Below are 25,682 nucleotides of genomic sequence, written 5' to 3' on the forward strand. Positions count from 1 at the left end.
AAATTGCGAGATCAAATCCGCGCCCTTGACTTTAGGAATAAGGGTAATGACAGCGTAGTTAAGGCGAGAAATGTCCACCGTACCCAACCAGAACCCTTGGATGATCAAACAAATGAGAGGCCGCAACTGCGGGCAGAATTTTTTGAAGAAGGGGACCGAGATACCATCAAGGCCGGAGCAGCCTGCGGGTTAGCCGAGCTAATCACCTGCCAAATCTCATCATCAGATAAGGGAACCATCAGGTCCGAATTTTCGTCCGGAGAGATCTTAGACCCCTCACCCCAAAAGTTAGGACAAAGGCCAGGCCCAGGGTCCGGCTTAGAGCCGAGTAGAGTAGAATAGAAACTAACAATGTGATTCATAATGAGGGACTGGTCAGAAACTCTAACACCGTCAATCAACAGAGTGTCAATGAAACACCTGCGGCATCTGCCATTCGCGATCGCAAAAAAATAAGCCGTCATAGCATCCCCTTTTAAGGTCCAGTTAAGGGCACCTCGTTGGCGCCAGTAAATCTCTGACTGTTGGTGGAGCAGCAGCAGAGCGTCTTCCACGGAGGCGTTTACTTAGACTCTGCATTTCCATTTATTATGTACATCATCTGTTAGGCTTCACATGTGAACAAGAATCTTGCACATGCTAACTATAATTGTCAATCACCAATCTCACTCACCTCGTGAACAACAAAAATATTTTTTCTATACAGTATCATGCATCTTCTCTCTGGAAGGAAAAAAAAAAGAACAAAGAAAAACGTATGGAGTATGAACACCGCCCATGCTACAACGGTTGGCTCTGCTGGCGCCGCCGCTGCGCCGCCCAGTGATCGTAGGCCTCGCGCAGCCGTCGCCGGAACCGCGCCATGTCGAGCCGCACGTTCTGCCCGTCGAGGTACACCTTCTTGGTGACCTGCCATCCCTTGGCGTTGACGGCGACCGGGTCGGTGAGCACGGGGTCGTCCCTGGCGTATCGCCGGAACAGCGAGCTCTCGGACGGCAGGATCTTGTAGGGGATGTAGTGCAGGCCGAGCCGCCGCGCCGGCTCGCCGTAGTAGTTCTCGGCGGCCCAGTCAGTCCCGAGCGGCACCACCTGGATGAAGGCGGACCCCGGGCGCATGAAGAGGAAGTGCGTCATGGCCGCGCCGTGCACGCCCACCATCACGTCCGAGCCGTTCAGCACGCGGTACATCTGCGCGAGCTCCGTGTCCGGGCGCGGCCGGAGCACGGTCACCCGGAACCCGGCCCTCGCCGCCGCACGCGCCAGCTCCAACTCGTTCTCGATCGCGCGCGACCCGTTCCGGGACACGATCACCAGCCGCGGCCTGTCGTCGACCGCGAGCTGCTCCGTGATGCGTTTCTTCGCTAGTGCCGCCGCCGCCGGCGCTGCTTGTGGCGCGGCGTTCTCCTCCTCGATGATCGCGTTGATGCGGCCGCGGTGCGCGTCGTCGAGCATGTGCCGGAAGTCCCGGATGCCCTGGCTTCCCGGCATCCGCGACGCGTCGATGGCGAGCTCGTCGTGGATGCGCAGGCCGACGACGGCCTCCGGGAAGCAGTGCGTGCGCGTGTCGTTGGAGAAGTCGACCGGCGGGAAGTCGGAGAGCTGCTCGACGATGTGGCCGTACTTGGTCATCCACCAGTCGTGGTACTCGAGCATGACGAACACCACCTTCCTGTTGTACCGGCGCGCGGTGATGTAGAGCGGGATGATGCCGTCGTTGAACTCGTGGTACACGTTGCCGGTGTAGCCGCCGGTGGAGAAGACGACGGCGGGGACGTCGTGCCGGACGTCGCAGCGTGCAGCGCCCTCGGGGTCGGGGACGGGCACGGCCCGGAGGCGCAGCTCGTCGATGGTGCTCATGACGCTGGACTCCCACTTGCGGGTGTAGGGGCGGATGCGCTCGTCGGCCGAGGCGGCGGCGGCGAGCAGGAAGAGGGTGTTGGAGGCGGCGTGGGTGCGGACGTCCCCGCGCATGACGCAGAGGTCGGCGCGGGGCGAGCCGCGGTCGCAGCAGACGGTGCCGTTGGGCACCCCCGCGCAGGGCGCCGGCGGCGTGGGCGCCATCTCCTGGTCGCACCGGCGCGTGCGGCCGAGCTGCAGGAGGTCGTCCATGGCGGCGGAGAAGGGGCTGTTGGGGAGGAGGAGGAGCAGGCAGGAGACGAAGGCGAAGCCGGCGAGCATGAGGAGGAGCGCGTCGTGGCCGTGCTTCCGGTGGCGGCACGCGTAGTCCCCCAGCTGGCCCCGGAGCTCCTTCATCTCGTCCGCCTGCTCCTTCTCCTCGTTGTGGATGTGGTGCGGCAGGAGGGTCGCCCGGTGGTGGTGCACCATGCCCGTCGTCCGTCTGTCCGTCCTCCGGTCAGAGCTCGGCACGTACGCACGCAGAGACGTGTGCGGGGTGGGTGTGTGGCGATGGATGGAGCGGGATGCGTTGCGTGGTGGTGTTGCGTTGTGGTTCAGTGGTTGGCTGGCTGGCGTCTTTTAAGCGGCGGTAGCCAAGTAAAACCGCGTTCGAGTTGAGCCGGCGGGTGAGTTGTCGCTGGGGGCGGGGCGGGCTGGTGGTCGTGGATTGGATTGAGGAGGAAGGGAAGGGAGCTTGGTGAGGAAGCGCCGCTGACCGACCCACTGGAAATGGACTGGCGACGCGATCCATCCGCCTGGCCTGGGTGTTGGTGGACGGACGGACGAACCTTCGTGGCGATGGCGTGGTTGGCGGCCGCAGTCCGCGTCCTCCTTGCCGTTGGATGCACGAAACTATTGCTTGCTGATTTCTTTTTGGCTTTTTCCGGTCGCAGTCAGGGGTTTGCATTGCATGGGAACGCGTGGCGGTATTAGCTGTTCACAGGTAATAACGACTGGTGACTACTCGTCTCGTCTCTTCACCAACACCACTTGGTCTTTATCTTCATAGAATATCCATCCATGGAAGAAGAAGAAGCGGCATACGACACAAATTAATCCGTGGGATCAGCAACCAATAATCTTTTTCTTTTGCACTGAACCAATAATCAATTGACTACACAACTTTCTCACAAAAATGTAATACAAGCAGTAGAAATCATGCAAAATAAAATTCTTAAATACTCCCTCCGTAAATAAATGTGAATGTTTAGCGCTGTTGTATTTTTTTACAGAGGGAGTAATATACATATGACTACACAATTTTGAAGTGACTACGCGTGATTGAATTCCTAGTACCGTCACTACAACCAAATCCATTGCGACACACAAGAAATTTTGCCGTCGCCCAATCTCCAGCCACAAAAGGCAACAAGACGGGACACACAATTGCGTCATGATCAACCAAGGCACCTCCATCGCAACAACTACTCCAGAAATGACCGACTCAACGCACCCCACCTAAAGCGTTTACATGAGTCGGCTAGTGTGTTGTAGGATCAAGATTAATACCACAGGCTAGATCTAGGTAGGGGAGGCCTAGTGATTTGCCAACCTCACCCCCTCCCCCTGGCCCGGCCACCGCCGAACGACGGCAACCACAGAGAGGACAATCACTTGCAGCAAGGAAGACTACGACACCGAGTGAGAGAAATGGCCCCTCTACTGCCGACTTCGCGCGGGCTTTGGTGATCAACGGCCCTCGATGATGTTTTGGGTGGGGAGAAATGAGGGGGTCGTGGACCACTAGTGGCGGCATCGTGTGCCCATGTCGCCCTGAAGATGAGCGACTCCGGGTTATGTGCTTGTATCACCATATAACTACTTCAATATCTCAGTCTAACCTTGACCATCAATTTACCAATAAAGTATATTTACAGAAAAACCGTACCATGTTATAATTTTTAAATACAAATACGAAAAAATATATTTTTGCTCATTCACTATATGTTTGTTGGTCAAATTGGTGGTCAATTTCAGTCCCAAACTATGATGTGGCCTTACATAACCAGACAACGAGAGTAATTTTAAAACTGTGCTAAATTTGTTTTTTTGTCCGTACACGGTCCACTTGGGTTTATTAAGCCCCCTCATTTATAGTGTCAAATTTTAACCATACATTTAACTAATAAAGTTTAAACCCTATGTTACAAAAATTATACGATGAAATTATCTTTCAAATATAGATCTAATAATATTATTTTTGTACCGTATAATTATATTTTGTTAGTCATGTAGATGGTCAATTTTTTTTGAACACAGTACAGACACAAGCGCTCATATACACGCACATACACTCATCACTATGAACGAACACACGCACACCCTACCCCTATGAGCACCTCTGAAACACTAAACCGGCATATCATCTTAAAATTTACGAAGTCACCATAGGCACCTCGTCGTCGACGGGAACGTCGCCTCCCACTGAATGCGCCTCGCCGGAAATCCTGAAATAAATCGAGGAATAAATGCGAGCACCAGGACTTGAACCCTGGTGGGCTGGGAATACCACAGTCCCTCTAACCATCCAACCACAGGTTGGTTCGCGTAGATGGTCAAAATTTGACTCATAATACGAAGGGATCCCTAAACCCGGATGGAGGAAGTAGTTCACAATCAGGGTTCTTATGAGGCTGAGTTAAACAATACGATTTACCAATGATAAATTTTGACACTTGTAAATGAGTTCAACGTATGAAATTTATGAATTACTCTCTCCATCCAATAATATAAGAGCGTTGTTTACACTAGTGGTGTAAATATTTGTATTAGATTTGTTTAGATATGGATGTATCCGATACTAAATGTGCAAATATGGACATATCGCTGGTATTTTAAATGTCTTCCTACAATCGGTTTAGTACAAACACCTGGTTGTAAAGAAAAGGTTGACCAACTGGTGAGGGAATATAATATTCAAACATATGGGCCAATAATAGAGCTAAGTAAAAATATTATTGCAAATTTTGTTTTCTTAGAATTATATTCGAATTGTTTTCTTAGAATCATATTCTATCTTTTTCTTATAATTATATTCTACTAACTGTTTTCTCAGAAGTCCCAAACAGAACAGTTTTCTTAGAGCCAATCATACTGGACACGCTCTAATACTATTATTACGCAGGAGCTAGCGTGGCGCAAGGCAAGTCGAGGAAGGAAGATGGCTGCTACGCCGCTGACCGAGGCAATCCGGCGTGGCGTTTGTCGGCGGCAGCAAACGAAACTGCGTGGCGTGGTTGGCGGCGCGGCAGTCCGCCTGCAGTTGGAAGTTGGAACCACGTGAACGCTTGCCGTTGGAACCATGAATGAAGTTGCTGATTTCTTTGGGCATTTCTTGGTCGCCGTCAGGCGCTGCATGGGAATGCATGCGGGTACTAGCTGTTCACAGGTACTAATAACAAGTGCTTAGACTTTGAAGACAGCTACACGTGGCATTTAAAATTCCTGTAGAATTGTTTTTTCCACCAGAAGGTTCTGGAGCTGGAATTCATATAGCAAAACTGATACAACGCTGCAGAAACGACCTAAAGGAAACTAATTGCCGGCTCAAGGAGGAGTGATGACCTTGACCCCAATGGACAATCTTGACGACGGCTCTCTCTTCGGTGGTGTACGTGCGTCTTATTTGGTAGCCAATTTTTTGTGTCTTCTCTTAAGGCTATCATGTTCCATGACGGTCGTCGAAGGTGTTTGTACCGGTTTTAGCCTGGTTTCCCTCTAATTAACCGAGTAATTCTCTTCTTCTTTACTAATGAAACAATGCTTTTGCCTCCTTTTCAAAGAAAAATAAACATTATGTCTGCCACCTCTCATCTTGCAAATGGTGCATGCTGAGGGTCTGCTGGACCGGTTGGTGCTCTCGGCTAGCCGGCGGGTGGCTTGGTGAGACCACCGTATTTCATGGTGTGCGTGGCGCGCGGTCAGGACACATCATCAATCTTGTAGGTAGGGCGACAATTTTGTTAGGAAGGAGGGTTTGGGTTGACCTATGTATTTTTTTTTTGTAAGTCCTTGTTGAATAATTCAATAAAGATGTTGTATGCATCGCTCGATGCACAGGCCGGCGTAATTCTCCTTGGACTCGAACTTGTGAACATGCGACCTCCCGTGGCAGCGAATTATTCCTATGAATCCTCTAATCTGTACAATCTGGAGGTTACAACGGCAGCTGCTTGTACACGGAGACGCAGGGCTACTTCTTTGTCGCTTCGCTTCTGTCTAGGGTCTTGATCAAGCAGCCAGCACCGAAGCGATACGGATCATATGAGAGACGGAATCAAGCCTGCCGTGTAGACCGTGTATACCGTAGGGAGGAAGAAGAGGAACGCCTCGCCCCCGCCGTCCTCGAAAGCAGCGCCGGCTTTGCTGCCAGCTTGCTCAAGCAACGGCGAGGTGCAGACGAGCTTGAGTGGAGGCGGCGGCTAGGGTTGCAGTCGCCACCCGAGTCACGTACAATCGGTCTAGTACATATACCTGGTTCTAAAGAAATACTTGAACATATGGTGAGGAAATATAATGTTCCAACGAGACAATAGTAGATGCCAAGCAAAAATATTACCGCATTTTTTCATGGAATTATATTCTAGCAATTTTCTTAGAACCAATCATACTGGTCACGCTCGGATACTATTACACACGAGCTAGCGACGCGCAAGGCAAGTCGAGGAAGGAAAGAATAATGTTGGTCACGCTCTAATACTAGTACACACAGAACGCTCTGATGAAATGCGTATAGCGCAAGGCAAGCCGAGGAAGCGAGATGCCTGCTACGCCGCTGACCGACTGGAAGCCTGGAAATTCCAGCAACGAACCAAACTGCGTGGTGTGGTTGGCGGCGGCAGTCCTTCTGCCGTTGGAAGTTGGAACCACGTGAACTCTTGCCGTTGGAAGCATGAATGAAGTTGCTAATTTCTTTTGGCATTTCTTGTTCGCCGTCATGGGCTGCATGGGAATGCATAAGGGTACTAGCTGTTCACAGGTAATAACAAGTGCTTGGACTTTGAAGACAACTACACGTGCCATTTAAAATTCCAGTAGAATTTGTTTTATGGAACAGAAGGTCATAGCTGGAATTAAGAGCATCTATAGCCGACTTTGCAAATCCGGCCCCTCAAATGCCCGCGGACGCGCCCGGATATGTCCGCGGGCACAAACCGGTCACGTCTCAAATTAGCCACTTTGCATCCGTCTCTCTCATATTTCATCATCTAGATCCATACAAAGCATGCAAAAATAATCCTACGTGCTACATCTACGTACTACCCTAGCTACTCTTCGTCGTCGGAGATGTCCACGACGACGGTGCCGGGCGCCAGCTGGACGGGCGGGTAGGAGGGCTCCGACTCATCCTCCTCCTGCTCGACCTCATCCATATAGGCGAATCTCCGCCTTGTCTGCGGCCTCTTCCGTCTTCATCTCTTGCCTGCGACGACGTCTTGCCTCCGCAGCCGACTCCAACCGGAGGAAATCGAAAATGGCCTGCTGCTCCGCCTGCAGATCTCCGTCGCCAGCGTCCCCCACATCCTCCTCCTCCGGCTCCTCCTCGTCCTCCTCCTCCACCTCCTCCTCCTCCTCCTCCTCCAACCCCTCCTTTTGATCCACTGCATCAGGAGGGTAGCCACGCGGCGATCCGGGCTTCGTGCCTAGCCCGGATCTGCTCAAGGAGCTTGAGCCGGCGCTCCGGCGTCAGAAAGGCCTCGCTCCTCACCCGGCGACATGGGGGCATGGCTACTAGGCCGACGGGTGAGTGGAAAGTGGTGGCAGCAGCGGACAGGAGGAGAAAAATGTGGATGGATGGTAGGGTTTCGGTGTCACCGGTCGACTTAAATAGCCGGGCAATGCACTACGCGGCCCGCCGGAGCTACGCCACAGTTGGTGCGTTCTGCGTTGATTGATCCGCATTGGACCGCCACCATGCGCGCCAAGTATGATGCTCTTGTAGCCAATCGGACTTGGACCCTCGTCCCTCGTCCTCCAGGGGCGAACGTCATCTCCGGCAAGTGGTTTTTTCGTCATAAGCTCCTTCCGGATGGCTCTCTCGACAGGTACAAGGGTCGCTGGGTCGTACGTGGATTCGCACAGCGTGTCGACATTGACTTCTCTGAGACTTTCTCTCCGGTTGTCAAACCCGTCACGATACGTGTTGTCCTCCAGCTGGCCTCCTCTCGTCGTTGGCCCGTAAATCAGCTCCACATCAACAACACCTTCTTGTACGGTCATCTTCAGGAGCGTGTTCTCTGTAAACAGCCGGCCGGTTTTGTAGACCCCCAGCGACCGGATGACGTCTGCCTGTTGTCACGGTCTTTATACGGCCGCAAACAGGCTCCTCGCGCATGGTACCAGCGCATCGCGGCATTCCTCGGCGCTCTTGGTTTTTGTAGCACCACGTCTGACACATTGTTATTCGTGCTCCATCGGTCTGACCATGTGGCCATGCTTCTGCTGTACATCGATGATATTGTCATCACTGCCTCCTGAGAGGATCTTCTTCACGACATCATCGGTCGTCTTGGCTCTGAGTTTCGGCTGAAGGACCTAGGTGCATTGCACTTCTTCCTCGGCATCAATGTGCGACGCGATGCCTCTGGGTTATTCCTTCATGAGGGGCAGTATGCTCTCGACCTCCTGGACCGTGCTGGCGTGACCGACTGCAAGCCGGCCACCACGCCTACTGAGGCCAAGCCGAAGCTCTCTGCCACAGCTGGACAGCCTGCCACTGACGCCGCCCTTCACTGCAGTATTGTTGGTGCTTTTCAGTACCTTACGCTTACCAGACCATACATTCAGTTTGCGGTGCAGCAAGTTTGCTTGCACATGCACTCACTGCATGACGTTCATTGGTCCCTGGTTAAGCGCATTCTCTGGTACATTCACGGCACGCCGACCTATGGTCTTCCTGTCCGCGCCTCCGCCTCTCCCGAGCTCATTTCTTACACTAATGCAGATTGGGCTGGCCGTCCTGACACCCGACGTTCCACGTCTGGCTATTGTGTCTTCTTCGGTGATTCTCTTGTCTTGTGGTCCTCTAAACGGCGACCCACCGTCTCCCGTTCGAGTGCCAAGGCTGTGTATCGGGCTATTGCCAACGTCATTGTTGAGACTTGTTGGCTCCTTCACCTCCTTGGTGAGCTTCGGGTTTTACTTCCGAAGGCTATTGTGGTCTTCTGTGATAATGTGTCGGCTACCTACCTCGCGGCCAATCCGATGCAACACAAGCGCACCAAAAACATTGAGCTGGATGTTCACTTTGTACATGAGAATGTTTAGTTGGGTTAGCTTCGTGTTCTTCATGTACCGACTACCGAACATTTCGCCAACATCATGACCAAGGGGTTGCCAACTACTGCATTCAAGGAGTTTCGTTCCAGTCTTTGCATCGCCGACGCTGATGCTTCGATTGCAGAGGGTGTTGAAATGTGACATATCTGTATTTATTACCGATTGATCCTCCTATGATCTCTAGCCTTGTATAGATTAACTACTAGAGATATTGTAGGGTTAGTTGGCTTGTCACACAAGACATCACCTGTATATATTGTAACAGACTCCGATGAATATAATTGAGTTGCATGCTATAGTCTTCTACATTGTCGATGGAGTAGAGCCATCTCATTTTCATATCTTGTTTCCACTCATTTCTTGTCGACGGAGGAGAGCCATCTCCCACTAAAGGAAAGATTTTCAGGCATCCACAGATGCACCGGCTAGCTTGCTTACTAAATGTAGTTAGTTATGTTTGTCTTCACAAACAGCTAGGTAGCCTAGCTGGGCAAGACTCGAATTGACTATGATCCAAACGCACACTAAAGTGCGACTTTGCAGAATCCCTTTTCACCCGTGCTGATAGCACCCCAGCACCCGGGCGAGGGGAGCAATTGCGGTTTGTCACGCGTGGCATGAGCTCCTTTGGCCAGACGTATCTGCACTACCAAATCAGCTAGTGGGGTATCTTGTGTCTCACTCTTATGCTAATGGTTTGACTTGAGAAAACAAAGTGGCGAATTAGCTAGGCGAAGAAAGCATGCTCGTGAGCGTGACCTGATGAAGTGAAGTGTCATCATCTCTCAGACAGCATATTGGCACAATGTGTAACATCAACATGCTACACTAGTATCCGTACTTGAGTTGTAGCTACGCTTCTACCCCCTCCGTTCCTAAATATAAGTGGAGTGTAAACTGAACTCCCCCAGCATCTTATATTTCGGAACAGAGGTATTAGCTAGCTAGGACTCGAACTTGTGAACATGTGACCTCCCGTGGCAGCGAATTATTCCTATGATTCCTCTAATCTGTCTGGAGGTTACAACGGCAGCTGCTTGTACACGGAGACGCAGGGCTACTTCTTTGTCGCTTCGCTTCTGTCTAGGTCTTGATCAAGCAGCCAGCACCGAAGCGATACGGATCATATGAGAGACGGAATCAAGCCTGCCGTGCATGTATGACATCTCATTTACTTCTGAATTTTGGATCGAAATGCCAAATGGAGGCCGACCTCCATGATGGCCATAATTTGAAAACTTAAAAATGCAAACTTAGTTTCAAAAAATTGCAAAAAATAAATACACATATACCCAGAGACATAATGTACAGTACATCTGTGCATGTTTTCAGGTAGAAGTGCATTAAAATTAGAGCTACACAAAAAAGACAATTATTTGTCTTTTAACATATAGGCGCCATCGAGGGGCTGCACACTGGTGAAGCCTTGTCACCCTATCGAGCCAAATAGGTTTTCGACTGCGCCAGCCCTGCCGTCCCCACCATGTGCATCAAGGCGTTCGAGTCGGTAGAAACCAACGGAGGTGTCCAGAAGTACGCGTATGTATGGCGAGTTCAGGCCTGCAAGCGGGAGAAACTGCAAGGGGTGCTATTGGAGTTGCTCTTACCTCGACACAAGGGATAGGGGGGCCAACGCCCCCCTTCACTGTTAAGATCGAAAATGTTGTATTTACCAGACTAATTCACAATCGCTAGACAGAACAACAACAATGGACAGTGGTCCCTCCGTCCGCTCTCCCACTTCAATGGTGTGTGCCCAGCTATCCAAAGTAGTGGAGCTGGCGGTTGCGCTGCAATCTATAGGCAGCACTCCGCCTCCATGATGGCGAGGATGAAGAATCCGAGGCTGCCTTCAGGGTTGCGTCCGGGGCGAGGCCCATCCAAAAGGTGGCTAGGTTGAGTGTGTGCGTGAGAGCTTTGAGGCTTGTCACAACAAAATGTGTTCTATTCAAAGACGAAAATACTCATGATGAAAGAAAGACCGCCGCGTAAGATCATATTAGTTCGCTCGGCTTGTTATTCAAAAAGGTAAAATGGTATGATTCTGGTGAAGTCTTGTCGTTCCCACGTGTAATTACGATAGCATCTGGACAGTCCATTTCATATGCTCGCGTTCATTCCCCCACATTTTTTTCCCAATTCAACCCATTAGCACCAAGTAGCCAAGGAGGGACACAAGATATCCCACTATGGTAGTGCAGATACGTCTGGTCAAAGGAGCTCAAGCCACGCGTGACATGCCAAACTTGCTCCCTCGCCGGGTGCTCGGGTGCTATCAGCACGGGTGGAAAGAGATCATAGTCAATTTGACTCTTGGCCAGCGAGGCTAGTTAGCTGTTTATAAAGACAAAATAACTAACTTTAGTGCATATGAGCATCCCAGCGAACCCTTTGCTTCAGTGGAAGATGGCTTTTCTCTGTCGATAAGAAACGAGTGGAAGCAAGATATGAAAATGAGATGGCTCTCCTCCGTCGACAAGAAATGGAGTGGAAGCAAGAAATGAAGATAACTGCCACTGATAAACACACTTCACTATGTAGATTGCTAGGTAGGTTGAACAGATCTAGTATTACAGGCTAATATGCCTCCTTAATGATAACCTCAAGATTTTCACTACACAATTGCTGCTAATAGACTCAATGCGGTTTATCAAGCATGTTGTGGCCATCCCAAACAATTTCATAAAAGGAAGGAATATCGTTGATGTGACACACTAATGAACCCTTTGCAGAACCAAAATATAGAGGCAGTACTGAACATCTACCCAACAATTAACATAAGCACTAATGACACATTGCCAACACTATGTGTAGCATATAAATTGATGCTTAGTTTCATAATTGGAATTTATTACACCAACAGGTAGGTAGGTGCAGAACTCCGGCTTTAGATGGAGATGCTGCAAGGTACAGGGAATGAAGAGGATCTATTCTGATAACTTGTAGAATACCTTTGGAGAAGGCCTCTTGATAGTGTGCAGCTTGATCTCCATATTCCTCGTCATGGAACCAAATAATTAACTACCACATGAGCATACACTCAGATCAAGAAACATGTGGTAATAGCAATGTACTATGCAATTAGTAATCAAATCATATAAATGCATTGTGGTCTGCTCCAATTTATCATGACCGGTAGCTTGCATTTACATGATGGGTGTATTTTTTGCGTATGAACATTTCAGCAGCTAAATATGTCTTTTCACTAAACTTGAAACCTAGATAGAGGCAGTAGAAACAGTTTTGCCCCTCAACTTGCTGACAGACACCTTTGCACTAATTTTGGCTGAGAAAATTGAAGCAGCTAAATATGTGGATCATTTATTATAACTGTTTTGCAAAAGCACATCTAGATGTGCCCTAAGTATTGTACATCTAAATCCCACATCATTGATTTTACGCGAAGATTCGTGCAACAATCTTCTTTTATCTTGTATCTTTTTCTTTGTAGTTTGATTATGTCACTTAGATGTGTAATAATTAGGGCATATGTAGATATGTCCTAGACAGACCCTATAATCTTGACATGTATAGAATCCAAAGGACACCCTATTCATACTTGTGTCTTACGCCTTTTGTGTCGTTGTGTGGTCACAGTCTCCTTGATCAGGTCTCACAAATCCTGACAAATCTGAAGACGTTACATCCCAATTCATAAACACACAATAAATTCGGGATACCATTCAGAACTGACCAGCTACGTTCAAGTAACATAAGCTCTGTCAGCACCGGAGCAAACATGCTAAACAAAATTCAGTAAACATCAGCCAAATACTTATTCTAGATTATTACAGCTCTAACAATGAAAACAGGCCAGTGTCAAGAACATCCCATGGCTTCCGGCATTACTCTTACTACACATGCAAATGGTTTTATAGGTTGAAATGTACCCAACAACTAGTTTAGTTTTTCTGTTCGCCATATTTCCACAGTTATCCAGCGATACAGTCAATCTGTTTCTGTGTGATAGAGAAAAACAAAGGTTACATAGAACCAGTTAAGCAACAAAGTACTGCCTGTAGATGTCGCCAAGCTTGGAGGCCATCTCCTACCAGTTACATACTCGGCATGATCGAACATCACATCACAATTTACATCATTTAAACAAATAGACAGACAAATGCTAAGCAGTGCAAACTTAAAATGATTGAATAAGTTATTCGCAATTCTCAAAAAAGAAAAACTGTTATTTCCTGGTACATCACAGCTCCTGAATTCATGCAACTGTTTGACTAACATAGCAAACGTAACGGAAAGCTCATCCCCAAGGAAAGTATCATTCTTGGAAAATTATTCGGGGTGAGAATTTGCCATCTGTAATTCGCCTCACCACCATTTCTCGCTCCTCCTCACTCTTTGGAAAGAAAGACTCTGTTGAACAACATGACTTGGTATCGCGGGCATCAGAGTATTTGCATTGCTTAGCTCCTTTGAGATGTATTATGTGCAAGCTGGGAACCCGCTCCAGCAAAGTTCTTATAAACGCAAACTGCTGTTCTAGCGACCTAAAGCCGACAAACTGGAGCTCTTTCAGTAGCCAGTTCTTGTTCTTGGAGCTGTGCAAGTCTATCTCCCACTGAGGACTTTTTCTTTCAGCGAATATCGACCTTTTCTCCTCAATGTTCACAAATGGGCTGCATGCATGGTCCCATACCTATATTTGCATGAACAGTATGTTATAAATGCAGTTGGACTACAGTATTAAAAAACACTTCGCAGTCCGAATTGGACAAGGGAAGGGGGGCGGTGCCCCTTTTCCTACTCCCTCTCCGTCTCCTTCCTTCCCCCTCTCTTCCTTGTGGAGGAATCCTACTAGGACTAGTAGTCCTAGTAGGACTCCCTCTCCTTGGGCGCGCCCCTAGGGCCGGCCGGCCTCAACCTCCCTCCTTTATATACGGGGGCAAGGAGGCACCCGAGAACACACAAGTTTATCTTAACCGTATGCGGTGCCCCCTTCACAGTTACACACCTCGATCATATCGCCGTAGTGCTTAGGTGAAGTCCTGCGCCGGTAACTTCATCATCACCATCGCCACGCCGTCGTGCTGATGGAACTCTCTCCACTACGGGAAACAGTTAATTTGCCGTCAGGAGGCGTCTTTGCTGTTAGCTTTTCGTCGGGCAGACGACAAAGAAAGGGTTTGCCGTCATCAGCAGACGGCAAAGAAAAACTGACGGTAAAATAGACTTTGCCGTCTGCAAAAAAAACACAGACTGCAAATCGCTCACTCTGCCGTCTGCAAAAAAAACACAGACGGCAAATCGGTCACATTGCCGTTTGCAAAGCAAAACACACACGGCAAAGATCTTTGCCGTCTGCTTTTTTTGTTACAGACGACAAAGAGCATGTTTTGCCATCTATAATATAAAACACAGACGGCAAAGATATTACAGAAAGCAAAATATGCTCTTTGCCGTCTGTAACAGAAAAGACAGACGGCAAAGAAGAAACATACCTCGCGGATCGATCTCCTGGATCGATGAGGTGGCACTATCCTTACCACTCGCTGTATCCCGCATCTCTCGCACGCCCCCACGTCCTCTCTCTCTCCCCACGTTCTCTTTCTCTGTCCACCCACCGACACAACCGGATGGCCCCACCCACCTCGCCCGTCCTCTCACCCACGACAGCCACAAATCCCACCGAGTGGCCCGCGCCGTGCTCCTCCCGAGAGGCCCCCGCCCGTGCTCCCTCCGGCCGGCGCATCGCCGTCGCACGCCTCTGGCGCGGTCTGCTGCCTCTCGCGCACCCCCTCCCGCACGCATGCCTCTGCGCCGCCCGAGCTCTCACCTCCTCCCCCGACTCTCCTCGTCCAGGCGGGCACCAGCGTCGGCGGGCACCACGCGCCGGCCAGGCGACCAGTGCGGCAGGTCAACCGCCGCCGCCAGAGACGGGCGGCTCCTCGTACGCGTGCGGCTGACCCTCGCCGAACTACTCAGCGGCTGCCCCTCGCCGGAGCCCGCTGCGGTCGAGACTCCCCACCCTCTTTCTTTCCGCCCCTCGCCGGACCCAGCCACGGCCATCCCTCACCGGACCCCGCCACGGCCGCCCCTCGCTGGACCCAGCCGCGGCCATCCCTCACCGGACCCCGCCACGGCAGCCCCGGCCGTCCCTCACCGGACCCCGCCGCGGCCGTCCCTCACCAGACCTCACCGGAGACCGGACCCCGCCGTGGCCGCCCCTCGCCAGACCTCGCCACGCCGGAGACTCCCCAGCCTCCTCCTCTCTGCCCCAAGCGCCAGAGCTCCTCTGGCAGTGGCAGAAGTTGCCGGAGTTGGCAACTCCGGTGACCACCGAAGCAGCAGCCACCCTGTGAACGATTTGACTGACGTATTTTTTTAAAAATAAAATACAATCTTCGCCGTCTGTATTTTGGTCCGGATGACGGCAAGAAAATGTTTTGCCTCACGGCAAAGAGTGCATACTTTGCCATCTGTTATTTTGCGGCAGACGACAAATCTGTAGTTGGTTGTCGGCAAATTCTTTGCCGTCTGCCCGATGAAAAGCTGACGGCAAAGCAGCCTTTGCCGCGACCCTCTTTGCCGTCTATGTTTGCCGTCAGCCGGCTGACGACAAACTCTTTGCCGTCTGTATTTCGCTCTTTGCCGTCTATACTCGCCAGACGGCAAATTAACTGTTTCCCGTAGTGCTCTCGGCCTCAACTGAATGAAGAGTTCGAGGGACGTCATTGAGCTGAATGTGTGCTGATCGCGGAGGTGCCGTACATTCGGTACTTGGATCGGTTGGATCGCAAAGACGTTCGACTACATCAATCGCGTTACTAAACGCTTCCGCTTTCGGTCTACGAGGGTACGTGGACACACTCTCCCGGCTAGTTGCTATGCATCTCCTAGATAGATCTTGCGTGATCGTAGGAATTTTTTTGAAATTACTACGTTCCCCAACAGTGGCATCCGAGCCAGTCTATGCGTAGATATTATATGCACGAGTAGAACACAAAGAGTTGTGGGTGATAATAGTCATACTGCTTACCAGCAACGTCTTACTTTGATTCGGCGTTATTGTTGGATGAAGCGGCCCGGACCGACATTACATGACCGCGTTCATGAGACTGGTTCTACCGACGTGCTTCGCACACAGGTGGCTAGCGGGTGTCTATTTCTCCAACTTTAGTTGAATCGAGTTTGACTACGCCCGGTCCTTGTTGAAGGTTAAACTAGCACACTTGACGAAAAATCGTTGTGGTTTTGATGCGTAGGTAAGAACAGTTCTTACTAGAAGCTCGTAGCAGCCACATAAAACTTGCAACAACAAAGTAGAGGACATCTAACTTGTTTTTGCAGGGATTACTGTGATGTGATATGGTCAAGACATGATGTGATATAAATTGTTGTATGAGATGATCATGTTTTGTAACAGAGTTATCGGCAACTGACAGGAGCCATTTGGTTGTCGCTTTATTGTATGCAATGCAATCGCCATGTAAATGTTTTACTTTATCACTAGCGGTAGCGATAGTCGTAGAAGCAATAGTTGGCGAGACGACAACGATGCTACGATGGAGATCAAGGTGTCGCGCCGGTGACAATGGAGATCATGATGATGCTTTTCCTTCTTTGCGCGTTCGCTTTGACACGGCGATTTTGCCGTATTGCTGAGTTGATCTTCCGAGCCAGGATGATGCCCGAATCGTCTTGTACCTCCACCATCTCCATCTCTGGTAGGTTCTCATCTATTTCCATGCTCGATGGCGGGAGCACAGAAGAAAGTGAGAGAAAAGGGCGGGAACTGGATGAAGAGCGGTGGGATGGAAGAAGAGAGTGTGAGATTTTAGCATGAAAACAATGCAGGACACAACAAAAATGCAGGCTCCGCCTTCTTTTTAGGTGGGCCATGGGTGTAAGAGTCCGACGTGTCTCGTGTCCGGACTCCAGCAAATCCCCCCACATCTGGTTCCGGTTTTCAGGGAAAAAACATGGTCCAGACCGCTCAGCGGACCGATACAAAACCGCATTGGATGACTTCTGAGATCCGGACCGCGTGATCTGAAGGTATGTGGACAGTTTGCCAAGAAACCTGCCGAAATGTAGTGCAGAAAAGCCGTATAACCGCTTGCCAAGAAACCTGCCGAAATGTAGTGCAGAAAAGCAATGTGTGGATATTTTTTAGGAAACATTCCTTTAAACCAAACAAACTCTGAAGGTAAAAAAGATATGTGGCTCTAAATCTTACAAAATCCAATTGAAAATCCATTGAAAGAAAGAGACACCAACTAGGAGATATTGAGAGGGGAAAAGCTTGAGCCGGGCATCAATTTTTTTCTTGCATAGACTAAGTATTGACAAATCTCATATTCTTCCACCGTGACTATCACTGGTGCAGGTGACTGCATATTTTCACATATGTGCCCATCATTGGTCTATAACTGCACAAATAAAATTAAAAGTGCTATCACAACTAATATAAACCAGAAGGTGCTTTTAATATAAAGAAATAGTTGAAAATGCAACGAGTGACAAAAGCAGAATTGAATAAAAACGTGACTGAAGCATCACAATCAGGGGTTGCGTACTACAGCAACAACTACTACGTTTCTTTTGATGAATATGAAGCATGTCTACGTTTGGCAAAACGTTGCGATGGCTACCCGTGCTAATCGCTTCTTTTTCTCGTCGAGATAGTCTAAGTCTGCCATGGCCCACACGCTAACCCCCTGGTTGTTAGAGACGTCTAAACAAATGTGAGGAAGCCGTCGGTTCGTTGATTTGGGGATTCTAGGAAAGCCAGTGTCGACGAACAGAAATCTGATTGTTTCGACCCCTCAACCTCCGTGGTGGTTGGAGCGGTGGTCTTTCCGTTGCTTCCATCCAGCCGCTGCCTTTCGTTTTCCCCGCCCCCTCTTGGTTTGATCCTTTCTGGTTCCCCTACTCTTCTCTTGCCGTCACTCTCAAATGAGCAATGCAACACCTACGTCAGGAATCATGTGTGATTAACGCAACAGCCTAGGTGGCAATTTTTTGTTGGAAGAAATTAGTGGAGGGGGCCCACCTAGTTGAATTCAGGGGATGGGGAAATTAGTTTATATACGTAAGGAGACTGTCATTGAATATTATCTTATCGAAGCACGCCATTGAATGTTATCTCTCCGCGTCTCTGTTGAACTAGCTTTTGCCCACTGTATTGTAGTACTTCTCTCACATACATAGAGGCTTCTTTAGCTTCGAAGGACAGCGATCCCAGTGACAAAAGAGATCAATGGGAACTGGTGAGTTTATCAGAGGGATACTGACCAACAAACCACACGTAGCTAGACTAGGCCAACAGCACGACAAGACATACAAGGACGTTGGTTAAATCAAATAAACATGGGGGAGTAAAGAACATTGGATTATCGCATCGACATTGTACATCACCCATTGCACTCATGAGCTGACGACTTTGAAGTCACTGCAACAACCCCAAGTCTGATCTTGTTCTTTGACCTAATCGGCATTGGAGAGACACAATATCCAGGGGGGGGGGGGGGGGGGGGGGGGGGGGGGCGATAGTATGGCATTCACAATGCCAGGGCCTTGTTATTTTTCCTATTTGGGCTCAGTCAAGGGTACGCCCCTGTGTGTGTTAGTCGCGTCCTGTTGCCGCAAGAGTGTGTAGTTCGATTAGGATTTTGCGTAGGTTTAGTTGAGCCACGTCGAGTTGACCAAATCGTGGGTTGGTGCGGTCAATGCGCTGTGTGATGATGGTGTAGTGTAGTGGTCAAACCAGCTTTGTTAGTGACTAATAAGATGAAGAGAAAACAAAAAAAGTTGGCGTTCGGTAAGTTCCTTGTGTCCTTGAGCCATTCATCGTCTTCCACCTTGCTCAATTGGTGTATAGCGCGACATCGTTGATCGTGAGCGGCTGCTGCTGGTGCGTGTCAAGCAGGCCAAGAACCCGCCCTACATCATGAACCTGGAGATCACGGAGCCGGTGTGCCTGCTGGCGAAAGCGGGTAACATTGCACGGTAGTAACACGTGCGATTTGGACACCTGCGCTTCCGCGCACTCTATGACCTTGGAGCGAAGGACATGGTCAATAGCATGAAAGTGGTGGAGCGTGTGGATCAGCTCTGCTACGGGTGCACCATTAGCAAAATGCATTGTACCCCGCTTTCAGCAGCCTCGTTGTACGAGATGGATCGCCTGCTGGAACCGTTCCATCGAGACCTCTATGGTCTGATTTCACTGGCAACTCCCGTCGGTAATCGACACTTCTTGCTTTTTGTAGATGATTAAAGCAGGTTCATGTGGGTGGAGACGCTTTGCACAAAGTTGCGTTCTTATGCAAGATCAAGGCGATTGTCGAGAGTGAGCATGTCATGAAGTTGTTGGCATTCAAGAGCGACCATGGTGGCGAGGTTCAAGTCGACTGCGTTCGCGAGTTTCTGCAATGAGCACGGCATGAAGTGCTACACAGTGGCGCCATACTCCCCAGAACAAAATGGTGTTGTCGAGAGGCGTAACCAGACGGTCATGGTGATGGCGCTCTGCCTCCTAAACGGCATGAATGTGTCATCGATCTTCTAGGCAGAAGTTGCGAAGACTGCGGTCCATGTTCGGAACAGATTGTCGAGGCCCACACTAGATGGAGTCACGCCATACGAGGCATGGCACTGGAGATGACCAAGCGTTGGCTACTTCCACACTTTTGGATGTAGGGTTCACATCAAGCTAGTCAGTCTAGGCTTCACCAAGCTATCAGACGGATCGACGCAGGTGGTGTTTCTCAGCTACAAGGATGGCAACAAGGCCTACCGTGTGTACGATTCAGCAGCAGGAAACTTCACGTCACAAGAGATATGGCGTTCGAGGAGCAGGTTTTCTGGAACTCGAGCACGACGCAGTTTGTGGTGGCCACTGGTACGGTGACTGGTATGTTCACCGTGGAGTATCTCATTGACAACACTGTGGTCGGGTGCGTCGGCAAGGATCTACACGCCCAGGACTCAACGCCAAAGACACCTTCTCGGCCCAGGAGCTGAATCACTCTCGCCCTGGAGTGGGACGAGAAGGTTTGCAGGAGCGTCGTCCAGATGGCGGCGGCCGTGCTGCATGTGCTGACCTGCAGTAGAACCTCCCGAGACAGAGATGCAATCAGAAAGGTGAGAACCTGCTGATCCTGGGTGACCCAGACGGCATCCTCGGGATTTGGCGCGGAGGTGACCTCCTTCTTGCCGGAGACGTCCTTCTCCGTGAGGATCACAGCGGGGGCTCGCGGATGGAGCCATCGATGTAGCCCATCATCCCTGCCGCCTTGATGTGCGGCAGGACCTGGGCCTTCCATACGAGAAAGTTCTTGCGCGTGAGCTTCTCGGTGATAGTGTGGCCGAGAGCAGCGATGGATGGCACAGCCATGGCGACGGAGGACGATCTTGAAAATGGCTAGATGCGATGAAGAAGAATGGCTCTGTATACCATGTGAAAACTAGGGTTAAGCGTCTGCTTGCCGCAGGGACGCATTTGTGTTAATATAGGGCAATAGATTACAAGGTAGTTAGGTATAGGCACTAGTAGAAAACTGGGCTTTGGTCACAGGGCAATATTCACATTAGTTCCGGTTCAGTCACGAACCGGGACTAATGTGAGCATTGGTCCCGGTTCGTGCGGCCAGGGGCCTGCCGGGCCTCGTGGGGGCATTGGTTCCGGTTCGTCCGGACCCTTTGGTTCCGGTTGGTGGGACAAACCGGGACTAATGGGCCACGCTCCTAGCCCACCACCCTTTAGTCCCGGTTCATACCACAAATCGGGACTAAAGGGCTGGTCCTAGTTGCGGCCAGTGTTTAGTCCCACCTCGCCAACCGAAGGGCGCTCACACCAGTTTATAAGCCCGTCCCTCTCTGCCTTGTTGAGCTCCTCTCAAAGTGAAAATAGATGCCCTTATACAGGGAATTTGACTTAAATTCACAGTAAATTTCTTTGAATTTCATAGAAATTTATTATGAATTTAGGTTGAATTTTCTCTATAGGCGCATCTATGTTCATTTTTTTATAGTAAATAAATAAATAAACCTTAATAAAATAAATCAAAAATAAATAAACCTTAATAAAATAAAATAAAATAAACTATAGTAACTAAAATAAATAAACCTTAATAAATTAAATAAAAATAGCAGCAGTAAAATAAATAAAAATAAAATAATTAAAGTAAAATACATAAGTAGTTAGAAATAAAATAAATATGTTTTTTGTTGTAAGTAGAAACAAAACAAAACAAATAAAGCAAAAGAGAAAACAAAAAACAGAGAAAAAATTATGCCACCTACTGGGCCACCACGGCCTGAATACGACTTGAAACCCATCCTTGGGCCAGGATTCAGGCCCGCAGAAGGCCCAGTAGGCCCCACAGGCAAAGAGAACGGTTAGGCCCGAAAGCCTGCAGTTGAGAGGAGCTCGAGAGGGTGGGCGCAGCAGAGCTTATAAACCACTCTCGAGCCCTCTCAACTAGCGAGGTGGGACTAAACTTTTGACGCGGGGCAGCACAAGGCCTTTGGTCCCGGTTAGTTCCACCAACCGGGACTAAAGGGGGTCATTGGTCCCGGTTCGTGGCACCAACCGGGACCAAAGGCCTTTGGTCCCGGTTGGTGCCACGAACCGGGACCAATGAGTTCCCTATATATACCCCATCGCCACAGCAGAGCACTCCACAGTGCTCTGTTTTTTCTGGCCGGCGAGGGGAGGGCATTTGGGTGCTCTAGCTCACCTCCTATGCACATGAGGTGTTCGATGAAATGTCTGAGCCACACTAGTTAATCTTTCTCCTCTCGAAACTCGACCTCCGAGCTCCATTTTCCCCGAGATTTGTCTAGGTTTAGCGGTCTGTCACGTCCCGTCCCCGTCTTCATCGCCGTCGATCGCCCGCGCCGATCTCGTCGCCAGCACCATCGTGGTGAGCCTCTTGTTCTTCTTTCTGAAAGGAAAAAATTCTTATTTTAGATAGATACTTGTCTAATTTTGTTACTTTTATTATTCCTTCTTATTACATAGTGCGATGGTTTTGGTATCCGCCCTCGTCGGCCCTCGTCCTGTCTATGATTCGGATGTGGTATATATTATCTTTTTATAACTATTTGGTCCATTTATTGTTTATGACAAATATACCGACCAACGTGACATAGATTTTATTTATCTAGGAGGTGGTTGAACCGGAAATTCTAGCCGACCCTATTGTCGAGATGTTAAATTTAGTTGAAGAAGAAAACAATTACTTGAAGGAAAAATAAAAAAATTTGAGGAGGAGAAGATGATATTGGAGTTGCATGTTGCGGATGTCGTCGATGATCACAAGATCAAGATGGATGCAATGCGCTTGAAGATTAGAAAGATTAGAAAATATGCCATTCATACCGATGCTTGGTATCATTATGCCGTTGGATCAATTGTTATCTTGGTTGCGATTATGATCGCATTTGTTTTCGCATTGAAATGTTTTACATAGTTTCAATGTATGGTTTAATTAATTAGATGCTCTGGAGAGCTATATATATGTTGTTAATGAGAACTATGTATGTACTTTGGTTTTAATGTGATGATGAACTTCTATTAATTTGGTCACTTAATTATCTATTAATGATGTTCTGTAATGGTTTTCGACACACATAATTATATATAATGCACGCAGATGAACCGGCAATGGATGTACGGTGACAGACACACCTCCGAGTACATTAAGGGCGTGCATGATTTTCTCGAAGTGGCTGAGGCAAACAAGCAGAATGGTTTTATGTGTTGTCCATGCCCTATATGTGGGAATACGAAGTCTTACTCTGACCGGAAAATCATTCACACCCACCTGCTTTACAAGGGTTTCATGCCACACTATAATGTTTGGACGAGGCACGGAGAAATAGGGGTTATGATGGAAGACGGCGAAGAAGAAGAGGACGATGACAACTATGTGCCCCCTGAATACGGTGATGCTGCAACGGGGGAAGCTGCTGAAGATCAAGAGGAACCAGACGATGTGCCCAATGATGCTGCAAGGGGGGAAGCTGCTGAAGATCAAGAGGAACCAGTACCCGATGATGATGATCTCCGCCGGGTCATTGTCGATGCAAGGACGCAATGCGGAAGTCAAAAGGAGAAGCTGAAGTTCGATCGCATGTTAGAGGATCACAAAAAAGGGTTGTACCCCAATTGCGAAGATGGCAACACAAATATTGGCACCGTACTGGAATTGCTGCAGTGGAAGGCAGAGAATGCTGTGCCTGACAAAGGATTTGAGAAGCTATTGAAAATATTGAAGAAGAAGCTTCTAAAGGATAACGAATTGCCCGACAGTACATACGCAGCAAAGAAGGTCGTATGCCCTCTAGGATTGGAGGTGCAGAAGATACATGCATGCCCAAATGACTGCATCCTCTACCGCGGTGCGGACAAGGATCTGAACGCAGGCCCGGTATGCGGTGCATTGCGGTATAAGATCAGACGAGATGACCCTGGTGATGTTGACGGCGAGCCCCCCAGGAAGAGGGTTCCTGCGAAGGTGATGTGGTACGCTCCTATAATACCACGGTTGAAACGTCTGTTCAGAAACGAAGAGCATGCCAAGTTGATGCGATGGCACAGTGAGGACCGTAAGAAAGACGGGAAGTTGAGAGTGAAGGAAATATGCCCTAGAGGCAATAATAAAGTTATTATTTATTTCCTTATATCATGATAAATGTTTATTATTCATGCTAGAATTGTATTAACGGAAACTTGATACATGTGTGAATACATAGACAAACAGAGTGTCACTAGTATGCCTCTACTTGACTAGCTCGTTGATCAAAGATGGTTATGTTTCCTAGCCATAGACATGAGTTGTCATTTGATTAACGGGATCACATCATTAGGAGAATGATGTGATTGACTTGACCCATTCCGTTAGCTTAGCACTCGATCGTTTAGTATGTTGCTATTGCTTTCTTCATGACTTATACATGTTCCTATGACTATGAGATTATGCAACTCCCGTTTACCGGAGGAACACTTTGTGTGCTACCAAACGTCACAACGTAACTGTGTGATTATAAAGGTGCTCTACAGGTGTCTCCGAAGGTACTTGTTGGGTTGGCGTATTTCGAGATTAGGATTTGTCACTCCGATTGTCGGAGAGGTATCTCTGGGCCCTCTCGGTAATGCACATCACCTAGCCTTGCAAGCATTGCAACTAATGAGTTTGTTGCGAGATGATGTATTACGGAACGAGTAAAGAGACTTGCCGGTAACGAGATTGAACTAGGTATTAAGATACCGACGATCGAATCTTGGGCAAGTAACATACCGATGACAAAGGGAACAACGTATGTTGTTATGCGGTTTAATCGATAAAGATCTTCGTAGAATATGTGGGAGCCAATATGGGCATCCAGGTCCCGCTATTGGTTATTGACCGGAGACGTGTCTCGGTCATGTCTACATAGTTCTTGAACCCGTAGGGTCCGCACGCTTAACGTTACGATGACAGTTTTATTATGAGTTTATGAGTTTTGATGTACCGAAGGAGTTTGGAGTCCCGGATGAGATCGGGGACATGACGAGGAGTCTCGAAATGGTCGATACGTAAAGATCGATATATTGGACGACTATATTCAGACATCGGAAAGGTTCCGAGTGATTCGGGTATTTTTCGGAGTACCGAAGAGTTACGGGAATTTGCATTGGGCCTTAATGGGACATAGGGGAAAGGAGAGAAAGGCCCCAAAGGGTGGCCGCACCCCTCCCCATGGACTAGTCCGAATTGGACTAGGGAGGGGGGGCGCCCCCTTCCTTCCTTCTCCTTCTCCTACTCCAACAAGGAAAGGAGGAGTCCTACTCCCGGTGGGAGTAGGACTCCCCCTTGGCGCGCCCTCCTCCTAGGCCGGCCGCCTCCCCCTTGCTCCTTTATATACGGGGCAGGGAGGCACCCCATAGACACAACAATTGATCTATTGATCTCTTAGCCGTGTGCGGTGCCCCCCTCCACCATATTACACCTCGATAATATCGTAGCGGTGCTTAGGCAAAGCCCTGCGTCGGTAGAACATCATCATCGTCACCACGCCGTCGTGTTGACAAAACTCTCCCTCAGCACTCGGCTGGATCGGAGTTCGAGGGATGTCATCAAGCTGAACGTGTGCTGAACTCGGAGGTGGCGTGCATTCGGTACTTGATCGGTCGGATCGTGAAGACGTACGACTACATCAACCGCGTTGTGTTAACGCTTCCGCTTTCGGTCTACGAGGGTACGTGGACAACACTCTCCCCTCTCGTTGCTATGCATCACCATGGTCTTGTGTGTGCGTAGGAAAATTTTGAAATTACTACGTTCCCCAACAGTGGTATCAGAGCCTGGTTTTATGCGTTGATGTTATGCACGAGTAGAACACAAGTGAGTTGTGGGCGATATAAGTCATACTGCTTACCAGCATGTCATACTTTGGTTCAGCGGTATTGTGAGATGAAGCGGCCCGGACCGACATTACGCGTACGCATACGCGAGACTGGTTTCACCGTTACGAGCACTCGTTGCTTAAAGGTGACCGGC

The 25,682-nt window shown here is 49.2% G+C and overlaps 1 protein-coding gene across 1 annotated transcript; it reads right to left on the reverse strand.

The window, feature by feature from the left end:
- Positions 1 to 618: 618 nt before the first annotated feature.
- On the reverse strand, positions 619 to 2,446 carry LOC123179978 (xylan glycosyltransferase MUCI21). The gene has a single exon (XM_044591918.1). The coding sequence runs from the start codon at positions 2,323 to 2,325 to the stop codon at positions 781 to 783; it is 1,545 nt and encodes a 514-aa protein (XP_044447853.1). The 5' UTR covers positions 2,326 to 2,446; the 3' UTR covers positions 619 to 780.
- Positions 2,447 to 25,682: the final 23,236 nt, after the last annotated feature.

Source organism: Triticum aestivum, chromosome 1D, assembly GCF_018294505.1.
Source record: "Triticum aestivum cultivar Chinese Spring chromosome 1D, IWGSC CS RefSeq v2.1, whole genome shotgun sequence".
Lineage (NCBI taxonomy): Eukaryota > Viridiplantae > Streptophyta > Magnoliopsida > Poales > Poaceae > Triticum > Triticum aestivum.

What these genes read in the sequence shown, in the direction of transcription:
- LOC123179978 (XM_044591918.1), bottom strand. Translation starts at nt 2,325, where the DNA reads ATGGTGCACCACCACCGGGCGACCCTCCTGCCGCACCACATCCACAAC.